We start from the raw sequence: 19586 nt of genomic DNA, 5'->3' as shown, positions 1-19586 counted from the left end.
TCATTTTATTTCAGCTTCCTATTGAAGTGCTGTTCTGGGAACCTCTTTTCTTTAAAAGAAATACCTTGGATCTTCCTGTGGTCTCAGCTTTTCATTTTCCTCTGATCAGGATGGCCTTCGCTTTCTGGGGCACTCTCCTCTTACTGGTGGCTGATCCCTCTCTTTCACAAGGCATGGTTTCTCACCTGACTCCTACTGCTCCCCCTTGCCAATTTGGCAGAAAGTTGGTAAGGAGCATTCTAGTGAAGCCTGGCTATTCTGATGAGCCCAGCCATCTTGCTGAGGCAGGGAATTAGAACTCTAATTTTGTTTTAAATTCTAAAACCATATTTTATTCATAAAAATATTTTTATATACATCACAGACACTGTTGCAGTTTGGTTCTGTACAATAGCATATGCAGAAACAAACAAACATTGGAGTTTGACTCTAACCAGCAAACAAATCCGTATTCTGTAATATTGGCTTAACACTGAATTCAAACGCTCTGGGTAGTGCTTTCAACAACAGTAAGGAAATTGAACTGCAAAGGCCTGTCAAATATATTGAATTTATGTGCTCCTTGATACATTCAGACATTGATTTAAAGTCTACAATGCATTACTTGTAACTGAGTTACGAGGGTATTAGCCAAATCTGTCTTCACTGAACTTTCAATTATGCTTCTATTTAAATGTTCTCATACCAAGTTTCCAGTCTGTCTGTGTTATTTATTGGCTAATGTATGATGATATGTAAAGTACTGCATCAATTCATTTTTGTTAAGCATCTACAAATTGCGCCGTCTTGTTGGCTGTTTATGGAAATGACAAAGCCTGAAGATTTTTGGGATCTCTGTTTTTTGTGAAACTAGAAAGTAGTAGCCGTAAATCTGAGGCATCTGTTTTCCATTTACTTATCATATGTATAATTTTATGGTTGCAACCTTCAAGACTAGTCAACGCAATTAGATCACTATGAATGAGACTGTGTGGGTCAGACTTTCACAGAATTGTAGAGATTCTATGAACATTTAGAAATGGCGGATTGGACTTAGATCTGGAAGGAAACAAATTGTGAAGAAGAGCCATTGAAACTCAGTACAGAGAACAGACACGTCCCAATTTTTACTATGGCAAGGGCTTTTATCCTTTTAATGTGGGTATCATTAGTTTATAGTGAAGACATTAATCCTCCATGAAGGTGTAGAGCTGCCAAACTGTGAGGTTGTTCAAGTCCTTGACCTTGTCGAATAAAAATAAATAATACAGCTTGCTTGCATCCATGAGAGATGGAAAGCCTGAAGCTGTGAAATTATTTAAATTCCCAGCCCCTTTAAAATTTGAAAAGTTCCAGTATGTCTGTTTGACTGAGTGTTGAAAACATGGTGGCTCAGTGGTTAGCACAGCTGCCTCATAGTGCCGAGGACCCAGGTTCAATTCCAACCTTGGGCGACTGTCTTGTGGAGTTTGCACATTCTTGCCATGTCTGCATGGGCTTCCTCTGGGTGCTCTGGTTTTCTCCCACAGTTCAAAGATGTGCGGATTAGTTAGATTGGCATGTTAAATTACCTGTAATATCTAGTGGTGTGTAAATTAGGTGGATTAGCCATGTGAAATGCAGGCTTATGGGCAAGAGGTAAGGGTTTGGGTCTGGGTGGGATGCTCTTTGGAGGGGCAATGTGGACTTGTTTGGCCAAATGACCTGTTTCTGTACTATAGGGATTCTACAATTCTAATATCTATTTGTTGACATCAGAGATTATCTTTACAGTATTATTCATGGCTGACTGCTTTCCGCAATTTACAAGTTTCCCAGCTGGTGACAGAATTGTCAGCTCAGAATTTGATTGATGGCTCAAAGATTATAAAAGAACCGTGTCTTTTGGGGTTATGAATGCAAGTCTGTTTCTTTTGACAAGTGTTTAAATACTTGAGGGCATTTTTGAGTATTGAATGGGCATTCATAAACAACAGGATTTCTTTATTATAGCTAAAGCTATATAATTAGATCTTTGTTTTAAATTGCCCCAAAGTATGACCATGGTAGATACTGGGTGAGTTGACATGAAGGATAAGGGATGAAGCCAGAACATGTGGGTTGACATAAGGCTATAAAAGGCTATGAGCAAATGAGATGCATGAACTGGCTTTGATGTGGCATAAAGGCTATAAGGAGCCATGGAGGTTATAGTGGGGCATGAGCTGAGTAGGAGCAATAACGGGTCATGGGGTGGCATGACTTAGCATGTAGGATATGAGGAGGCATGGGGTGGGTGAATGGGAGATATTATAGGTCTGAAGGTTGAGGGTTGCAGCGTCTAATATTTAGCACAGTCGGAGGGTGGATCTTTTAAATAGCTTATCTCAACTCTCAGCAGCCCTAGTGGTTTCCTGTCCTCTACATCTGAGGCAGTGGATCTGACTCTATCCTGTGCCCAGAGCTCCACCCCACTCCAGAGCCAATAATTGTATCATCTTCTCCTGACCCACATACTCCGAGGCAGGAAACTGACCGTACTGATTTATTTTTATTATTGGATAATTTGGAACAACTCACTTGGATTGATATTTCAATATTATGTTATTTGCAAAAGATGGTAATCTAGGTTATGGTGCAAACTGTAGAGCAGACTGCTCTTATCTTTAGTCAAGTCACTCAAAATAATGATGAGAAGCTAAATTATCTATAAGTATGTGATTTATAATAAAGTGTAAGGCAAGTTACTGTTCCTGTCTGCATGAAGATTGTGACTGATGTTCATTTTGACTCCATTTACCCACTTTGACTCAATGTCCCTTGATGCTGCTACTGAACAAAAAATTTCAAATTTCAGTCTTTATAATGCTCTGGAGACTTCATATTTGACAGTTTTAAAAGACCTTGATTGTTTTCTTTTTAAAAGCTCGATTAAAAGACATATTTTGAAACCTTTTGTTTTAACAAGACATTTCTCATAAACCTTAGTTTTAGCGAAATACTGGATTTATTTGCCGCCTGAGCCTTTTTAATGGCCACCTCTTTGGAACAGTATTTTGCTGGAAGTTGATATTTATTTTAGTGCTCAGTTGGCACAAAGCCTGCTGAAGAATAGGGTCATCTCTCCTGTTTCTGAAGTACCCTTGTGGTGAATCCAATATTGTTGGAGGGTGACTGGAAGATTTCTTGATATTGTGTTTCCTCAGCAAACTATGTCTGCCAAGACCCCAGAGACAACTGCCATGTCGTCTGAGTTGTCTACATGTGCAAGACACCAGATTAACAGCCATCTGAACATTCCACGCCTTTTGTTCCTTTGTTACCTTCAAGAACTGACCACTATTGGCCAAAAATATTTCTTTCCCAAAATGAATTTCTGCAGAGAAAGAACTGTTCACATTTACCCTTTATGTAGTGCATTTGCTTGTATGTGTATATTTTGGGTTATTTAAAGTGATAAATATTTGTATTTTCGTATCACATACTATATGTATTAGCCCATTTTGGACCATTATTGAATAAGTTTTGTCTTATAATAAGCACAAAATTATTGCACTATTAAAAAAGCCTAGTCTATAATAGAGAAATTGAATGACCTATCATATAGGGAACTGAGTAAAACAATAATGTTTATGTTGTGACCCATGGAATAATGGGACTAGAGAGAGACATTGCACTCCTTCTGTCTTGATTGTACCAATAACTCCAATTCTTCCACCACCATATCCTTTTGAGGGAGAGAGCAGGGAGATAAATCCAGATCTTTAATCTTCCTTATAGACTGATGGACATTTATAATACAGAAGAAAGTCATTTGGCCCATCGTGTCTGTAATGGTCAACTGCCCATAGTCCTGGAGGCTATGGCAATGCAAGTGAACAACTCAGTACTGCTTAAATATTTTGAATTTACTGACTCAAACATCCTTTCAGGCAATGCACTCCAGATTCCCAGTCTCCTTTGGGTAGAAAGATTTCATCTCCACTTCCCTCTTAGACTTCTACCTCTTGCTTTAAACCTGTGTCCCCTGGCTATTGATCCATCACCTATTGAAAACAGTCTCTTTATAACCACCCTATCTGAAGTGCTTCCTAATAGGGAAAAATAGCCTGGCTGTAATTTTCAAATTGAAACTTGCAAGAGCTATCTTCCATAACTCGCTTCCTGATCTATGTATCACACCCCTAAAGCTTTTTATACATTCACACTTGCCACAGGAAAAGGTACAAGTCATTTCTGGGATCTCCTGGAATTCCTGGCACTGGGTCCAATTTTAAAGACCAGCCGTGCATCTAATCAAACACTGGCAGTCTCTAGCTGCTCTGAATAATTCGTTTTGTTTACCCTGGACATGTCAGTCAGAGGGTAACTGGCATCCTGCCCTGGTCCTTCTGGACAGTACGGAATGTGTGATTTACTGCCCTTGGAACTTGCCCTGAAATGTTGGTAACAGACGAACAAAGCAGTGAGCTTGTTGCCTGGTAACTGCTGTGACTTTCATGTTAGAATCTGTCACGGTCTCTTTTCTGTCCAGTAGCTGGGGGATGGGAAACTGCTTAACAATGACATGAGTTAACATAATAATGAGGGTGATAAATGTATGCTAATATAGCAGATAGGACTCTTGTCGCTCACTTCTGAGAATCCCATCTTAATGTTCAACACTTGGTTGGGAAATGGGACATTTTGCTTTTGTTATCAAGAAGGTCTCTGCTAGCCACTTTGCACGATTTTCCAACTTTTTCACCAATGTCCATGTCCAACTTTTTCACCAATGTCCATGTCCTTCAGTGCCTGGGAAGGTTTGGCACATGGTAACAACGTTGTGGACGGCAGTGAATGGGCATTAGTTGGTATTGTGTGTGCAGTTTGGGTGTACCATTATAAAAACAACGTCTAGTCTATAGAGGATGTCTGGCATAGTTCCACCAGAATGAAGTCTGGGCTAGGAAAATTATTGTTGAGGAGATACTTGAGATATTTGGACAAAATCCATTAGGACAGAAATACCTAAGAGACCACGTCATAGAGATTTTAAAAGTTCCTTAAGATTGTGATCAGAGTGATTTGGGAAAGGCTGTTTCCATGGTGGGAGAAGTTATGGCAAGCAATGGTGATTTTTGAAAAAACATCACCCAGAGTGTGGAAGAGATTACAGATTTTTTTTACTGCAAGAATTATTGGGCCTTGAAATGTTTAGCCATTGGGAATGTTTAAGACAGGGAATATTCCTTTATATCAGAGAAATAAAGAAAAAAGAATTGAAACCAAGCATATGCCTCAAGGAGAACTAGGCACAGGAATTAGTTTTTGATTGCTGTAATGAAAAGGCAATGCAGACGTGGTGGGCTGGATGGCCCCTTGTATTGACAACGTATTTTGTTGCATGACGTTGTTGGAAAATGATGGCTATCAATAATGTTTATATCTAGTCACTGACTAAATGGGATGCAACTATACATGTTAAATTCCAACTAAATTAGCAGTTTGGTTAAGCTGTGATTGTTGTACATGGATATAAAGAGAATGTGTTTGCCTTAATATAATTGGTACGAAGATTAGAGAATGTTTTTCCTTGGGTAGGAAATGTTCTATTCAACAATTACCTGAATGTCACTTAAGTCGTAACAAATTAATCACTGCATCTACTACAGGCTTGTAGCAATCTTATATCATTCTGCATGGCATCAGCTGTACTTTTGACTTTGACATGCGCAGTAAACTGTGTTGAGTTTAATAAGGAATGGAATAATCCTCACTTTGTGTTGATAGGAATGCAAGTGCAAAGAATACCTGTTTAGCAGCAGCAATGGTAGTAAGTGTCTACATTATACATATGTGCAACTTTTCTATGTTTATTGTTCTATCAGATGATGATACACAAATACTGGAACTGATTTTATTTGTTACAGCAAAGAGCTGGCCTGACGAGCAAAATGATTTCGTTCAAAGTTGCAAACACGTGTCGCTGCTGACATATTCACTGCTTCTATGTCTATAGTCTCCTCCAGCCCTGCAACCCTCTGCTCCTCTGCCTGGTACATATCCCCGAATTGAATTGCTTCAGCATTGCTGGATGTCCCTTTAACTGCAGAGATCACAAATTCTGAACTTCCATCCTTAAACCTTCCACTTTTCATTTCCCCAGCACAAGGGAGTTTACTGCCCTCTGATTTGACAAGGTTTTTGGTTACCTGATCTAATATTGTTTACATGGCACATGACACATTTTATTTGGTCATGCTTCTGTAAAGTGCCTTGGTACATTTTGCCTCCTTAAGGGAACTTTATAAATATGAATGGTTGTTATGGCTTCTTACTTGGCTAGGGAAAACTGTTGCTTCCTAACAAAACTTTCTCTATTCCTTGGGCACAAGCCATTTGCTTTGGACTTCCTTCTGCAGTACACAAGTGAAAGAACAATGTAGCACATTAAGAAGGCAGAGTAATCATAGAATCATTTACAGTACTGGTGGAGGCCATTTGACCCATCATATCCATGTCACCTCTCTGCAGGTTAGCTAGTGCTAATCCTCCTAAAGTCAGCAAGCAAAAGAGAAAAGAGAAAGTCCTTGATTGTACAGTGCAAATGTTTGAAATGTGTTAATAAACTACATTGAGGTGGTGCCAGCAGATAAAGAGAAAAGCTCGAAAGTTCTTGGAACAAAGCAAAGAAGAAAGGCAAGCGTTTTGAAAAAAGTACATAATGAATACAACTATGTTGAGATCTGTAGGATAAGAGAAAGTGAAGGAAGGAAAAGGAAGGCAGTAGTTTGCAGCAAGAGCTGCATTATGGAAACCTCTCTGAATGAAGCAGAGAATCTAAAACCAAGACCAAAGGACGGTTGTGGAAAGGAGGCAGCACAGTGCCTCAGTGGTTAGCATTGCTGCCTTGTGCAACTGATTGCAGTTTTACATTCTCTCTGTGTCTGCATGCCTTTCCTGCTCTGGTTTCCTCTCACTTTCCAAAAATATGCAGGTTACGTGGATTTGCCATGCTAAATTGCTCATAGCGTCCAGGGATGTGCACGCTAGCTGGATTAGTTGTGGGAAGTGCAAGGTTTAGGATAGAGGAATGGATTTGGATGGGCTGATCTTCAGAGGGTCAGTGTGGACTCGATAGGCCAAATGGCCTGCTTCCACACTGTAAGGATTCTATAGAATGCCCCATGGGCTTGAATGTAAGCCAGAGAATCCTGTGTGTGGCAGCAAATTTCGAAGTTGTGTGCATTTTTTCTGATTTATAGCGTGTCATAACTTAATGTTCCATAGGCATAAGAAAGCTTGACAAAATAGGATTGTATATTAACTATTGGAAAGTGTATGCAATGTAAAATAATTTCAAAGTGACTCAGCCATTTAAGGTTTCATTGTATTCACTGGAAGTCTTTTTATTGACCTTTACAATTTTTTCTGGACAAAAGCCCTAAAACAATGAGGCTATCTGACAGGTAATTCTTATTAAATTCTATTCTCAGTGTTTTAAGCCAGTTCTATTTGTTTAATCATCTCGATGCACAGAGTTAAAAGCCAGTTGCACCATCATATAGTGATAGATCAACAGCTTGGTGGTTGTCATTGACCAGAAACCGAACTAGACTAGCCACATAAACACTGGCCTAAAGAGAAGGTCAGAGGCTAGGAATCCCACAGTGAGTAACTCACTACCCTCCCCTCCCCCTTTTATCTATGAGGCCCAAGTTGGGAGTGTGTTGGAATATCCCCACTAGTTTGAATGAGTGGAACTCCAACAACTCTGAAGAAGCTTGACACCATTCAGGACAAAGCAACCCACTTTATTAGCAACACATCCATTCCCTCCACCATGGAGGCTTAGTAGCAGCAGTGAGTTTTGTTTACAACATGCATAGCAGAAATTCAACAAGGCTACTTAACCGCACCTTGCAATCACTAAGCTAGAAGTCAACTCACCACCACCTTCATGGAATCCCCACAGTTCGGAAGCAAGCTGTTTGGCCCATCGAGTCCACATTAATCCTCTGAAAAGCATCCCAACCAGACCCACCTGTTACTCTATCTACGCATTTCCCACCCTCGACGCTATGGACAATTCAGCATGGCACATCTTTGGACTGTGCGAGGAAACCAGAGCACCGGGAGGAAACCCACGCAGACACGGGGAGAATGTGCAAACTCCACACAGACAGCTGCCCGAGGGCGGAATTGAACCTGGGTCCCTGGTGCTGTGAGGCAACAATGCTAACCACTGAGCCACCGTGCTGCCTCCTCAAAGGCATTTAAGAATGAGCAATAAATACTAGTTCAGCCAGGAAAGCTTACATTCCATGAATGAATAATAATTTTGAAAATCCACAGAGTGGTCATGTCTGTCAGAATCCTAAAGATGTGTGAAAAATGGATTAAGGATCATGTTAGCGAGAAGCACTGTTCAAATTTCACATCTACTACTTGATGTTTGCAATCTTAATGCTAGATATTTTAATAGTTATTTTCTAATCAACCTATTCAGAGATGTAATGACACACCTCTGAAGCAGGTGAGACTTGAACCCAAGTCTCCTGGCTCAGAGATAGGGACATAACCACTACATCACAAGTTCCTTCCTAGTTGTGAGTTTATAGAGTTTGATGTACAATATAAAACTTTCAATATGTGACAGCTGGGAGTTGAACACAGGCCAATTGCTTGGAAGGCAGCTGCATTCTCCACACTTTATCACCAACAATGACTGCTCACCAACTCTGTTTTGCTGTTAAATTCCCCATGGAAGCCAAATGCAGGATGGCAGCCATATTTTCTACAGCATAGTAAGGATGAAAATAATAAGACCATACTTAATAAAACTGTCCTAGTAAAATTATACACAGACATAATCAGTGTAGCGCTGATATATAATTTGCCTATATGTTCAAAAAACTCTGTCTTTAATTTAACTTTAGTCACAGCTGAGTGTTTTGATCTATTGAAATATGTCATGTACTGCTATAATTTAAACACGTGTTACAATCTTAGCAAAATGCTTTTTAACAGTTGCAGGCATTCTAAGATGAAACATATAAAATTTATTTTCTTTGCAGAAGAATGTAAGCATCTATAAATTCCATTTAAGAATTGGTGCACTCACTCAGCATTCAAAAAAAAGGAGGGATTTCATTTGCTGCCTGAAACCTTATTTTATGATTTATTGGCAGCAACAAAAGTGACATACATATTGATGAATTGATGAAATTTTTTTTGTCTGTTGTGCATACGTGTCCCTGTGTAATGATATTCTTTTAAAATTGATTTTATTTCGGTAGCGTGAGTTAGTTTAACTTGCCTATAATATATCCATGCTAATGGATGATGGCTTTGGAAGTTTCATTATTATTATATTTAGGAAATTTCAATTGAAAAGAATATGTCACTCAGTGTGTGTCTCACTATTTTTTATCAGAAGTAGCCAGAGAATGATTACATGAGATCTATTCATTCCTGGACTCGTTCCTTGCATACCTACCCTTAAGGCAATTAAAGATTCCCGTGCAGGACTTTAGCATGAGAGTGAGTATAAATTCACCAGAATGCTCCTAATCTGATGAAATAGAGACATGATAAACAATACAAGGGAAAATATGGAAAACGGGACTCTTTTTAGTCAGTGCAAAATTCATAGACATGTTCACATTTAATAAAAAAGATGCTTCCGGCTCAGTTGAAACAGGTTTCAGAGGAAGCACATGCATCTATACCAGCTCCTGAAAATTCTTGTAATTACGTCTAGGGCAGCATGATGACCTGGGGGTCAGGGTAGACTCGATGGACCGAATGGCCTGATTCCCCATTGTAGGGATTCTATTTTTCTATGAAATATAAACAAAAACAAAATGCTGGAGAAACTACAGCATTTTCTGTTGTTGTTGTTTCAGATCATTGGCATTTGCAGTTCTTTGTTTTATTTATTTGACCAAATGTAGTACTGATTGGCTATCATGTAATATATCTTGTTGTTATCTAAGAACAGTACCTCTTCTAGTGATACTGTATGGTATTATATGCTTGGAATCACGTGGCACAGAAGAAAGCCATTCAGCTCTGTGTCTATGCCAACTCTCTGAAGAACTGTCCAATTTATCGCAATCACCTGCTTTTTCAGCAAACTTTACCAGTTTTCATGTTCAGGTATATGTCCCTTTCTCCCAACAAGAATCAGAATTAAACTCCTGACATATTAATTGGGATTTGGTGACAAACTGTGTTAAAACATGGATAATGGGAACTGCAGATGCTGGAGAATCCAAGATAACAAAGTGTGGAGCTGGATGAACACAGCAGGCCAAGGAGCATCTTAGGAGCACAAAAGCTGATGTTTCGAGCCTAGACCCTTCATCAGAGAGGGGCTGGGGCGAGGGTTCTGAAATAAATAGGGAGAGAGGGGGAGGCGGACTGAAGATGGATAGAGGAGAAGATAGGTGGAGAGGAGAGTATAGGTGGGGAGGGGATAGGTCAGTCCGGGGAAGACGGACAGGTCCAGGAGGTGGGATGAGGTTAGTAGTCTCTTTGTTAGTAGTCTCATCCCGCCTCCTTGACCTGTCCATCTTCCCCGGACTGACTTATCCCCTCCCCAACTCCCCACCTATACTCTCCTCTCCACCTATCTTCTCCTTTATCCTTCTTTGGTCCGCCTCCCCCTCTCTCCCTATTTATTTCAGAACCCTCTCCCCATCCCCCTCTCTGATGTAGGGTCTAGGCCCGAAACGTCAGCTTTTGTGCTCCTGAGATGCTGCTCGGCCTGCTGTGTTCATCCAGCTCCACACTTTGTTATCTTGGATTCTCCAGTATCTGCAGTTCCCATTATCTCTGATCAAAGCTTCATAGGAGGCTGCACTGAGGATGTTATCAAGCATAGTAACGAAACAACAAACTGGCTCGGCAGGCAAGCCAGCCAACCACAGCATACTGTGTCACCCTTCTGGAAGCCAATAGACTTCATCTCTCCTATCCTGGGCAACTTTGCCTTGGATCAACCAAACCAACCCCTCTCCACCAACACCACCACCACCCCCCCCAACTCCCGCGCAACATCCTCTGTATTTTTGCCCAGATAAGATGCAAATTGTGTTCCACTTACACAAAACAAATAGGAGTCACACAGAATTAATAAATATCAGCATAAAGTCATATAGCACAGAAGCAGACCCTTCAGTGCTACTTGTCCTTGCTGACCAAATCCCAAATAAATCTGTTCCAATTTGCCAGCATTTGGCCCATATCCCTCTAAACCATTCCTAATCATGTACCTGTCCAGATGCCTTTTAAATGTTGTAATTGTACCAGCCTCGAGAACTTCCACTGGCAGTTCATTCTATATAGGCACTAGCCTCTGGATGAAAAAGTTGCCCCTCAGGTCCCTTCTAAACCTTTCCCCTTTTACCTTAAACCTAAACCCTCAAATTTTGGACTCTCCAATCCTGGGAAAAAGACTTCTGCTATTCACCCTATCCATGCTCCTCGTGATTTTATAATCCTCTATAAGATCACACCCTCAACTCCAGGGAAAGTAGCCCCAGCCTATTCAGCCTCTCCCTGTAGCTCAAACCCTCCAACCGTGGCAACATCCTTGTTAGTCTTTTCTGAGCCCTTTCCAGTTTAACCACATCTTTTCAGTAGCAGGGAGACCAGAATTGAACGCAGTTCTAGAATTGGCCTCTCCAATGTCTTGTCCTTCTTGATGATGTCTCAACTCCGACACTCAAAACACTGATCAATGAAGGCAAGCATGCCAAATGACACCTTCACCATGCTGTCTACATGTGACTCCACTTTCAAGGAGCTATGCACCTGCCCGCCACCCCCCACCCCCCACCCGAGGTCCCTTTATTCAAAAACACTTCTGCCTATTTCTGGGTTTTCCACCAGACTCACCGAAATTATAGTGTGATTTTGTTCACCTTCTTTCAGCCGTTAATTTCTCGTTCTGCTGTGCTGCCCCTTTTTAAGTTTAAACCACCACCTTTGATCTATGCTTTAGTAAAGGAATGCAATAGTAGATAGCATTATGCTGGTTTTCATTATATCAGCTCAGTTCCTTTAGTGCAAACCATTTATCCAAAGCAAGTACTCAGATTAGAAATGAGGCAGTTTATAACTGAAGAGAAAATACAAGGTTTTTTTAAATGTATTAAAATGCCACATTCAATTTACAGAAACTGGACATGAGCTACATGACAAGTAGAACGGAATTGCTTAACGGTAACTGGGTATCCCCTTCTATTTGACTGTGTATTGTTTTATCTGTTAGAATTACATGTTATGTATTTCTTTCACCATGAGATAATCACTTTATGGGTGGTTGCTAAATTATGTTTGTTTTTATTCAATCTGTTTGCGTAGATGGTAAAGCCATCTCCTTTCCTTTTCCAGCCACCCTGGGTACATTAGATTTCAGTTTGCTGTACGACCAAGAAAACAATGCTCTCCATTGCTCAATAAATAAAGCGAAGGTATGTAACCTTAATATGTCACAAATAACAACGAATCTGTTTGTAGGTGTCTGTGTCTATTGATTTTGTTATGCTATGTGGATGAAAATTGTTTATGCATATAATATGCCAGATAATTCAATTGACAATTGTGAACTTTATTGACAGAGTAATATGAATCTAGAAAGAGCAGTTGTTCAATAAGCCAAGAATGAATGGAATTCCTGAATATTGTGCCGATCGACCTAACAGCTTATGTGTCATTCTTCACTTCCTAGGTATTAAGAATGCCAGAATTTATTTTTCTTGACTTTTTTCTCTTTGATATCCTGCCAGCCCCAAATTAGCATCTTTCATTTACCTAATCCATTATTATTTCACATATTATCTCCAAGCTAGACCACTGAATTGCTCCCTTTGATGGCTTTTCTGCTTCCAGTCTTCCTAGACTACAGACAAAACAGAAATTGCTGAAGAAGCTCAGCAGGCCTGACAGCATCTGTGGAGAGAAAACAGTGCCACAGTCCAACTCCATAAATGCGGCCAGATCTGCTGAGTTTCCCCAGCAATTTATCTCTTTGTTTCAGATTTCTAGTATCCGCAGCTCTTTGAGTTATTCCTAAACTACAGCTTATCGAGAATACAATGTACTGCATCTTCACCAAGGAAATAATGCTGCCATTACGATCATCCTATCCTTGCCAAACCTCTTTGTCCCCTTGCATCCAAAAATTTGACATTGTTTCTTAGGGCCTTGAACTTGAAATTCCTCCTCTGTCTTACTCCTCCCGGTTATCTTAGTTACTGGCTGTTTTGTGCCTGACCTTAAAATTTACCCTCCCTTGACTTCTATCCCACATTACTTTAGATGGACTGACTTTCCAACTAGCCTTAACTAATCACGAGGGCAAAGATCTGTTTGCCATCCCACCACAGCTCCTCACTGCGGACAGTTAACTAGCTGATCTGCAAAACAAATCAACTACTCATTTCTGAAGTGTTATTTTGCTTGGAAACCATCTGTAACTGATTTTAATCAAATTAAACTCCTTGTTTCAAAGTGATGTGAGATGGGGGAGTCATCAGTCAAAACAGATTCTATTGTCTGAATATAGTTGTGATTTGAACCTTGTGAATTGAGTTCAACAACATTACCTGAATGTAAAATAACTGAAATTCCTCTAATGCCCAAAACACGAAATGTGGCATTTCCTGAGGGCTGTTCCTTCTGACCATGCTTTGAGCTTTCCAAATTAGTTTTCTTTCTTTCCCTGTAGACCACTTGCTCAGTGCTATGAGACATTCTCTGTGTATTTAAGTAGTAGGATCAAAATATCAATTGCTTTGTCCATTTAACTTCAAAATCTCAGAAAGCAATATACTCACAATGCTGTTTAAAATACTTAATGGTCTCACCTTGGTCGTTTTTTCAAGAAATGCAATTACCTTTTTACTATAGTAGTCTACACGTAGGTATTCCTATTTATACAATAGTCCATAGTGGGCATACACTTTCCTTTTTTAAAAATTTGTATGAGGGTTGTAAGTAAGGCCAGAATTTTTTTAATCTATCCCTAATTACACTTGAAAAGGTAGTGGCGAGCTGCCAACTTGAACTGCTCTAGTCCAGGTACTGCTTACAGCTCACAGTGCCAAAAGCAAGGAGTTCCAAGTTTTTGACCGAGAAACAGTGAAGAAATGGTGATATAGTTCCAATCAAGATGGTGAATAGCCGAGGTGCTCATGCAGCAATATCCTGGAACTGAGGTGATTGGCCTCCAACAGATGCAGCCGTCCTCTCTTTTGTGAGTTATCTTTCCAGATAGTGAAGTCTTTTGCCCCGATTCTGTTTATTCTAGTTTTCCTAGAGCTCCTTGATGTACCTTAATCAAAAGCTTCTTGGTAGTTAGAGACAGTCATTATCACCTCATCTCTAATATTCAGCCCTTGGGCCAATTTTGGATAAAGGCTGTAATGAAGTCTGTAGATAAATGGTTCTTCTAGGATATGATTTTGACATTATGAGCAGGTTATTGTTGAGTGAATATAATTTGTAGCACCAACGTCAACACCTTCCATCACATTGCTAGTGCCTGACATTAGGTTGATGGAGCAGCAATTGGCCAGATTGGATTTGTCCTAAATTTGGTGCCAAAACGTACCTAGTCAAGTTAATGCACTGTTGGATGGATGCTAGTATTATAGCTGTATTTGCAATAGCTTGGCTGAAGATGCAGTTAGCTTCAGTACTATGGCCAAACTGTTGTCAGAGCCCATAGCCCTAGCTGCGTTCTGTGTACGCATCATCTGTTTTTGGTGTCATGTGAACTGAATCCAATTGGCTGGTGAGGTATCAGTGATGGTGGGAATCTCCAGAGAAGGCTGAAATTAATGATCCAATGAAAACCATCCTCAGCCAGAAGTATCAAGTTTTTCAGCTTTGTCATTTTATACTCATGCACTGGACTTTGACATCAGTAAACAAGATAAATCTGGAATAAAAATCCATTAAACCACAGGATTTTTGTTCAAACCTGTTTGATTAAAAGAGGTCATTTGAGACAAGAAATGTACTCTCCTTCCTCGGTCTGGTCTGGATGTAACTTTTGATGCACAGAAAGTTCGTTAACTTTCAACTGCCTCTGAAATGGTACAGAAAGTTACTTAATATTATGTAAGCATTATTAGAATATTTTACAAGAGTAGAACCAGATGAGCCACCCAGGGTAGAGCTAGTCACCCAACAGCGCAAAGACATACCTAGTCAAAGTTCTCCTCACAAACCCTTAATGTGACTGAAGCTATTCATGGGACCTTATCCTCTGGATTGTTTTTTAGTTGTCCATCACAATTCTGGATTGGTTGTGGCAGGCCTTTAGATCATCTCCTTTAATTGTAGAATGTTTTCCCTCCCTAGGAGGCTGGTCCCACTGTTTGGCATTCCTATGGTTCTGTGTTGTAGCTGGCTCCTTCATTTGTAGGTATGCCTGGTGCCTGCTCCAGACGTACAATCCTGCCATGGTTGTAACAGTGATTTGATGGCAATCATGCAGTGAGTGATATGCCAGGACGTGTTGTTACAGGTTGTCTTTGAATGCAATTCTATTGCTTTAGCCTTGTGGATGCCCAGTTTTGAGTTGCTAAATCTGTAATGAATCTATCTCATTTAGCTCTCTGTGCATGTAAAATTATGGTAGTTATCCTCTGTGTGAAGATCAGGACCTTATTTTCACAAGACCTTCTCTGATGTCCTAATAGTGACATGGATGGGCAATTGAGATTGGGAAAATGACAGAGAGCGGACTTTTCCTTGTATTGTCTTACTGCCTGGTGTCAGGCTGTTTTGTCTGTGAGAGCATGATCAGTGGTGGTACTTCTGAGTCAATCTGCATGATAGACTAAAAATTCCTTCACTCAGAGTACACTCTGTGCCTTAATACCATCAGTATCTATTTCAGTCAGTGTTCAACTTAGCTGATGAATCAATATGTCTGTAAAGGAAGGTAGAGGGTAATTGCAAGCAAGAAGTTTCCTTATCCATGTTAGACCTAATGCTATGAGACTTTTTGGGAATGAGGTAATATGGAGAACTCTTAGGAGCACTCTCTCCTGACTGCGTACATCAAAGTGCTAATGCGCAAAACTATAGAACTGACTGGGTGTGCCTTAGTCATATTTAGTGTTCAGTTTGATGCAAGGTACATTTCTACTTTTATTCTTGTATTTGGTTTGGTGCAACTGAATGACTCTCTAGACTACTTCAGAAGGCATTTAAGATTCAATTACACTTTTGTGAGTCTAGAATCAAATAGATAAGGATGGCAGACTTTCTTTCCCACTTGACCTTAGTTAATCAGATGGGTATTTGTTGCAGCCCTGTGATTTCATGGCTTTGTATTCCAAATTTATTTCATTAACTTTCCTAGCTGCTAAATGGGACTTTAGTGCAAGTCTCTAGATCATTTCTCTAGGGCTCTAGATTTTTAGTCCAGCAGCATAACTGCTACTGTTTTCCTGGAATGTGAGAAACCAACATGAAATTGGGAATGTTGAGATGTCAGCTGAGTAATTAAGAAATTGCATTAAAATAGATTAGGAAAATGTTGTTTTAATTGTCACAATTCCCAATAAAAAACTGTTTCTAATTGGTACTGAAAATCTTATTTTGTGACATAGCCTTGAATTTTTATGGCGTATTAGAAAATACACTAGACCTTTGTCTGTCTGTCTGTCTGTCTTTCTGTTGCTTAGCAACATCTGTTCCTTTGGTTCTGTTTTAATCAAAGAATCTGACAAGAATCAGTTTGATCAATTTTTTGAAGAAAGGAAAGCTGAGGCACTATAAAGTTTGCAATGATCTTCCATCATCAAATGTGATCAAGGCTTAAGAATTCGGACAAATTCCACATTCAAGGAACAGATAGGAAGGCCAATTAAATTCCATTCTTTGGACACTTAATATTGTGTTTTACCTACATTATTTCCAAAAGTAGTGATCTGTACAGCAAATGTTTTCACCAACCAACTTATAAAAAAAGCTTAGCATCTGCAAAATAGAAATTTTATTTAAATTGAAAGCCATTCTGTAATGAGGAATGTTGCCTTGCAATTAAAAGCATATGGTATCTGGAGAAAGGTGACCTGATTAGAGTTAGCCTGCAAAGTCAACCCTGCACTACATGGATTCCACCACGGCAGATGGTGCAATTTGAAATGCAAAAAAAAATCTGAAATTAGAAGTCTAATGATGTCCATGAAATAGTTATCATGAGAATCAATCTGGTTCACTGATGTTCTTAAGGGAAGGCAATCTGTCATCCTTACCAGGACTAGACTACGTGATTCCAGATTCTCAGCTATATGCTTGATTCATAACTGACCTTTGAAATGACCTCACAAGCTACTCAGTTGTATCAAAACAGCTAAAATGTCTCAAAGGAAGGAAGGTGGCCAGATTACCCAAAATCAACCTAGACACCAGAAACAGTAAAACAAACCAGCCCTATCAACCCTGCAGTGTCCTCCGATCTAATATCAGGGAGCTAATGCCAAAGTTTGAAGAGCTGTCTCCTAGACTAGATAAGCAAGAGTCTGGTATAGTCATACACATGGAATCTTGCCTTACAGACTGTCCCAGAGATCACCATCACCAACACTGTGCTTGGGTACATTTTGTTTCACTGGAAGGTCAGACTCAGCAGAGGTGGCAGCACAGTTAAGAGGGAATTGCCCTGGGAGTCTTCAACATTGACCCTGACTGTGGACCCCATGAAGTCTCATTGCATCAAGTCAAACATGGACAAGGAAACCTCCTGCTGACTGCCATATACCACCAGCAAGCACCCCCCTCCCCTCTCAGTTACCCACCCCCTCCTCCCCCACCTCCATGTTGAACACCACTTGGAGGAAGCATAGAGTACACTCTGGGTGGGAACTTATATGTGCATCACCAAGAATGGCTTGGCAGCACTACTGCTGACCAAGCTGAATGAGCCCTAGAGGACAAAGCTAGCTGCTTGACTAGGTCTGTGCTAGATTGCGAGGGAACCAAAAAGAAGGAAAATTAATTTTGACCTCATCCCCACCATCCTGCTGCAGATGCATCTGTTTCTGACTGTACCAGTCTAAACTGTTTAGCCCCCAAGGACTGATGATTGATATGAAGCAGTGGCTCATCAGCAAGGACAGTTATGTTCACTCATAATCTGCAATTTCATGGTCCTGCAGATCTCCCATTCGTCCATTACCATTGTTTTAATGAAGAATGAATGAGAATATACCAAGATCAGCACAGGCAAGCCTAAAAATTAGGTGTCAACCTGGTGAAGCTGCCAAACAACATAAAGAGCCAAGTGATGGATAGAACTAAGTGATTCCATAACCAATGTATCAAATCTAACCTCTGTAGTCTCACCATATCTAGTTGTGGATGGTAGTGGATGATCAAACAACTCACTGGAGGAGGTGGTAGCGGATAGGTCAGTTCAGGGAGGATGGACAGGTCAAGGAGACGGGATGAGGTTAGTAGGTAGGAAATGGAGGTGCGGCATGAGGTGGGAGGAGGGGATAGGCGAGAGGAAGAACAGGTTAGGGAGGCGGGGACAAGCTGGGCTGGTTTTGGGATGCAGTGGGGGGGAGGGGAGATTTTGAAGGAGGAGGCTCTGCTTATGTTTTCATTCTGAATGACGGGGAAGCCAACACAACAGTGCAAGAGATAAGGCTGAATCATTTGCAACAGTCTTCAACCAGCAGTGCCAAGTGGATGATCAACCAGCATACAAGATGGTATAGATAAAAGGTGTTGAAGTGTTCGATCAGTCATGATTGAATTGAATGGCGGGGCAGGCTCAACCTTTCCTGTGTTCCTATCTCAGCCTTCTCACAAAATCTCCAGCATTTGAGATGGAAGTCTTTAGCCAATTTGATTCACTCCATGTGATATAAGGAAATGGCCGGAGGCACTGGATACAGGAAAGGCTATGGGCCCTGACCATATTCCAGCTGTAGTACTGATGTCTAGTGCTCCAGAGCTACTAATGTCCCTAGGCAAATTGTTCTAGTGCAATTACAGTACTGAATGACAATATGGAAAATTGCCCAGATACGTCCTGTCCATATAAAAGGCAGGATAAATTCAACCCAGCCAATTAATGCCCATCAGTCTAACTCTCAAGTGTTAATAAAGTGATGGAAGATATCATTAACAGTGCTTCAGGCAGCACCTGCTTCACAACAACCTGCTTACTAGTGCTCAGTTTGGATTCTGCCAGGATTACTAAGCTCCTGACCTTCTCACAGCTTTGTTCCAAACGTGGAGAAAAGAGTTCACTTTCAGTAGTGTGTTGAGAGTAACTGGCCTTAGCATCAACCCTGCGTTTGACCATGTGTGGCATCAAGGAGCCCTAGCAAATCCAGAGTGAATGGGAATCGGAGGAAATACTCTCCGCTCTTTGGAGTCATATCCAGTGCCAATAAGAAGGGTGTGATGGTGGAGGTCAGTCAGCTCAGCTCCAGTACATCACAACAGGAGTTCCACAAGGTAGTGTCCCAAGTGCAACCATCTTTGGTTGTTTTATCTATGACCTTCCCTCCATAAGGTCAGAAGTGGAATGTTCACTGATTGCTCAATGTTTAGCACCATTACTGACTCCTCAGATACTGAAGCAGTCCATGTCCAAATGCAAC

The 19586-nt window shown here is 40.5% G+C and overlaps 1 protein-coding gene across 2 annotated transcripts in view; it reads left to right on the top strand.

Moving 5' to 3' along the window:
- Nucleotides 1-19586, top strand: part of LOC125464519 (double C2-like domain-containing protein beta) — a 274254-nt gene that overhangs the window by 34830 nt on the left and 219838 nt on the right. For both annotated transcript variants that reach the window (XM_048556969.2, XM_048556968.2), the window contains exon 2: nucleotides 12343-12422. In XM_048556969.2, coding sequence (XP_048412926.1) covers nucleotides 12343-12422 — 80 coding nt within the window. The remainder of the gene's footprint in view (nucleotides 1-12342; nucleotides 12423-19586) is intronic.

This window comes from Stegostoma tigrinum, chromosome 27 (genome assembly GCF_030684315.1).
Source record: "Stegostoma tigrinum isolate sSteTig4 chromosome 27, sSteTig4.hap1, whole genome shotgun sequence".
Taxonomy (NCBI): domain Eukaryota; kingdom Metazoa; phylum Chordata; class Chondrichthyes; order Orectolobiformes; family Stegostomatidae; genus Stegostoma; species Stegostoma tigrinum.
This window is presented reverse-complemented; position numbering and strand designations above follow the sequence as displayed.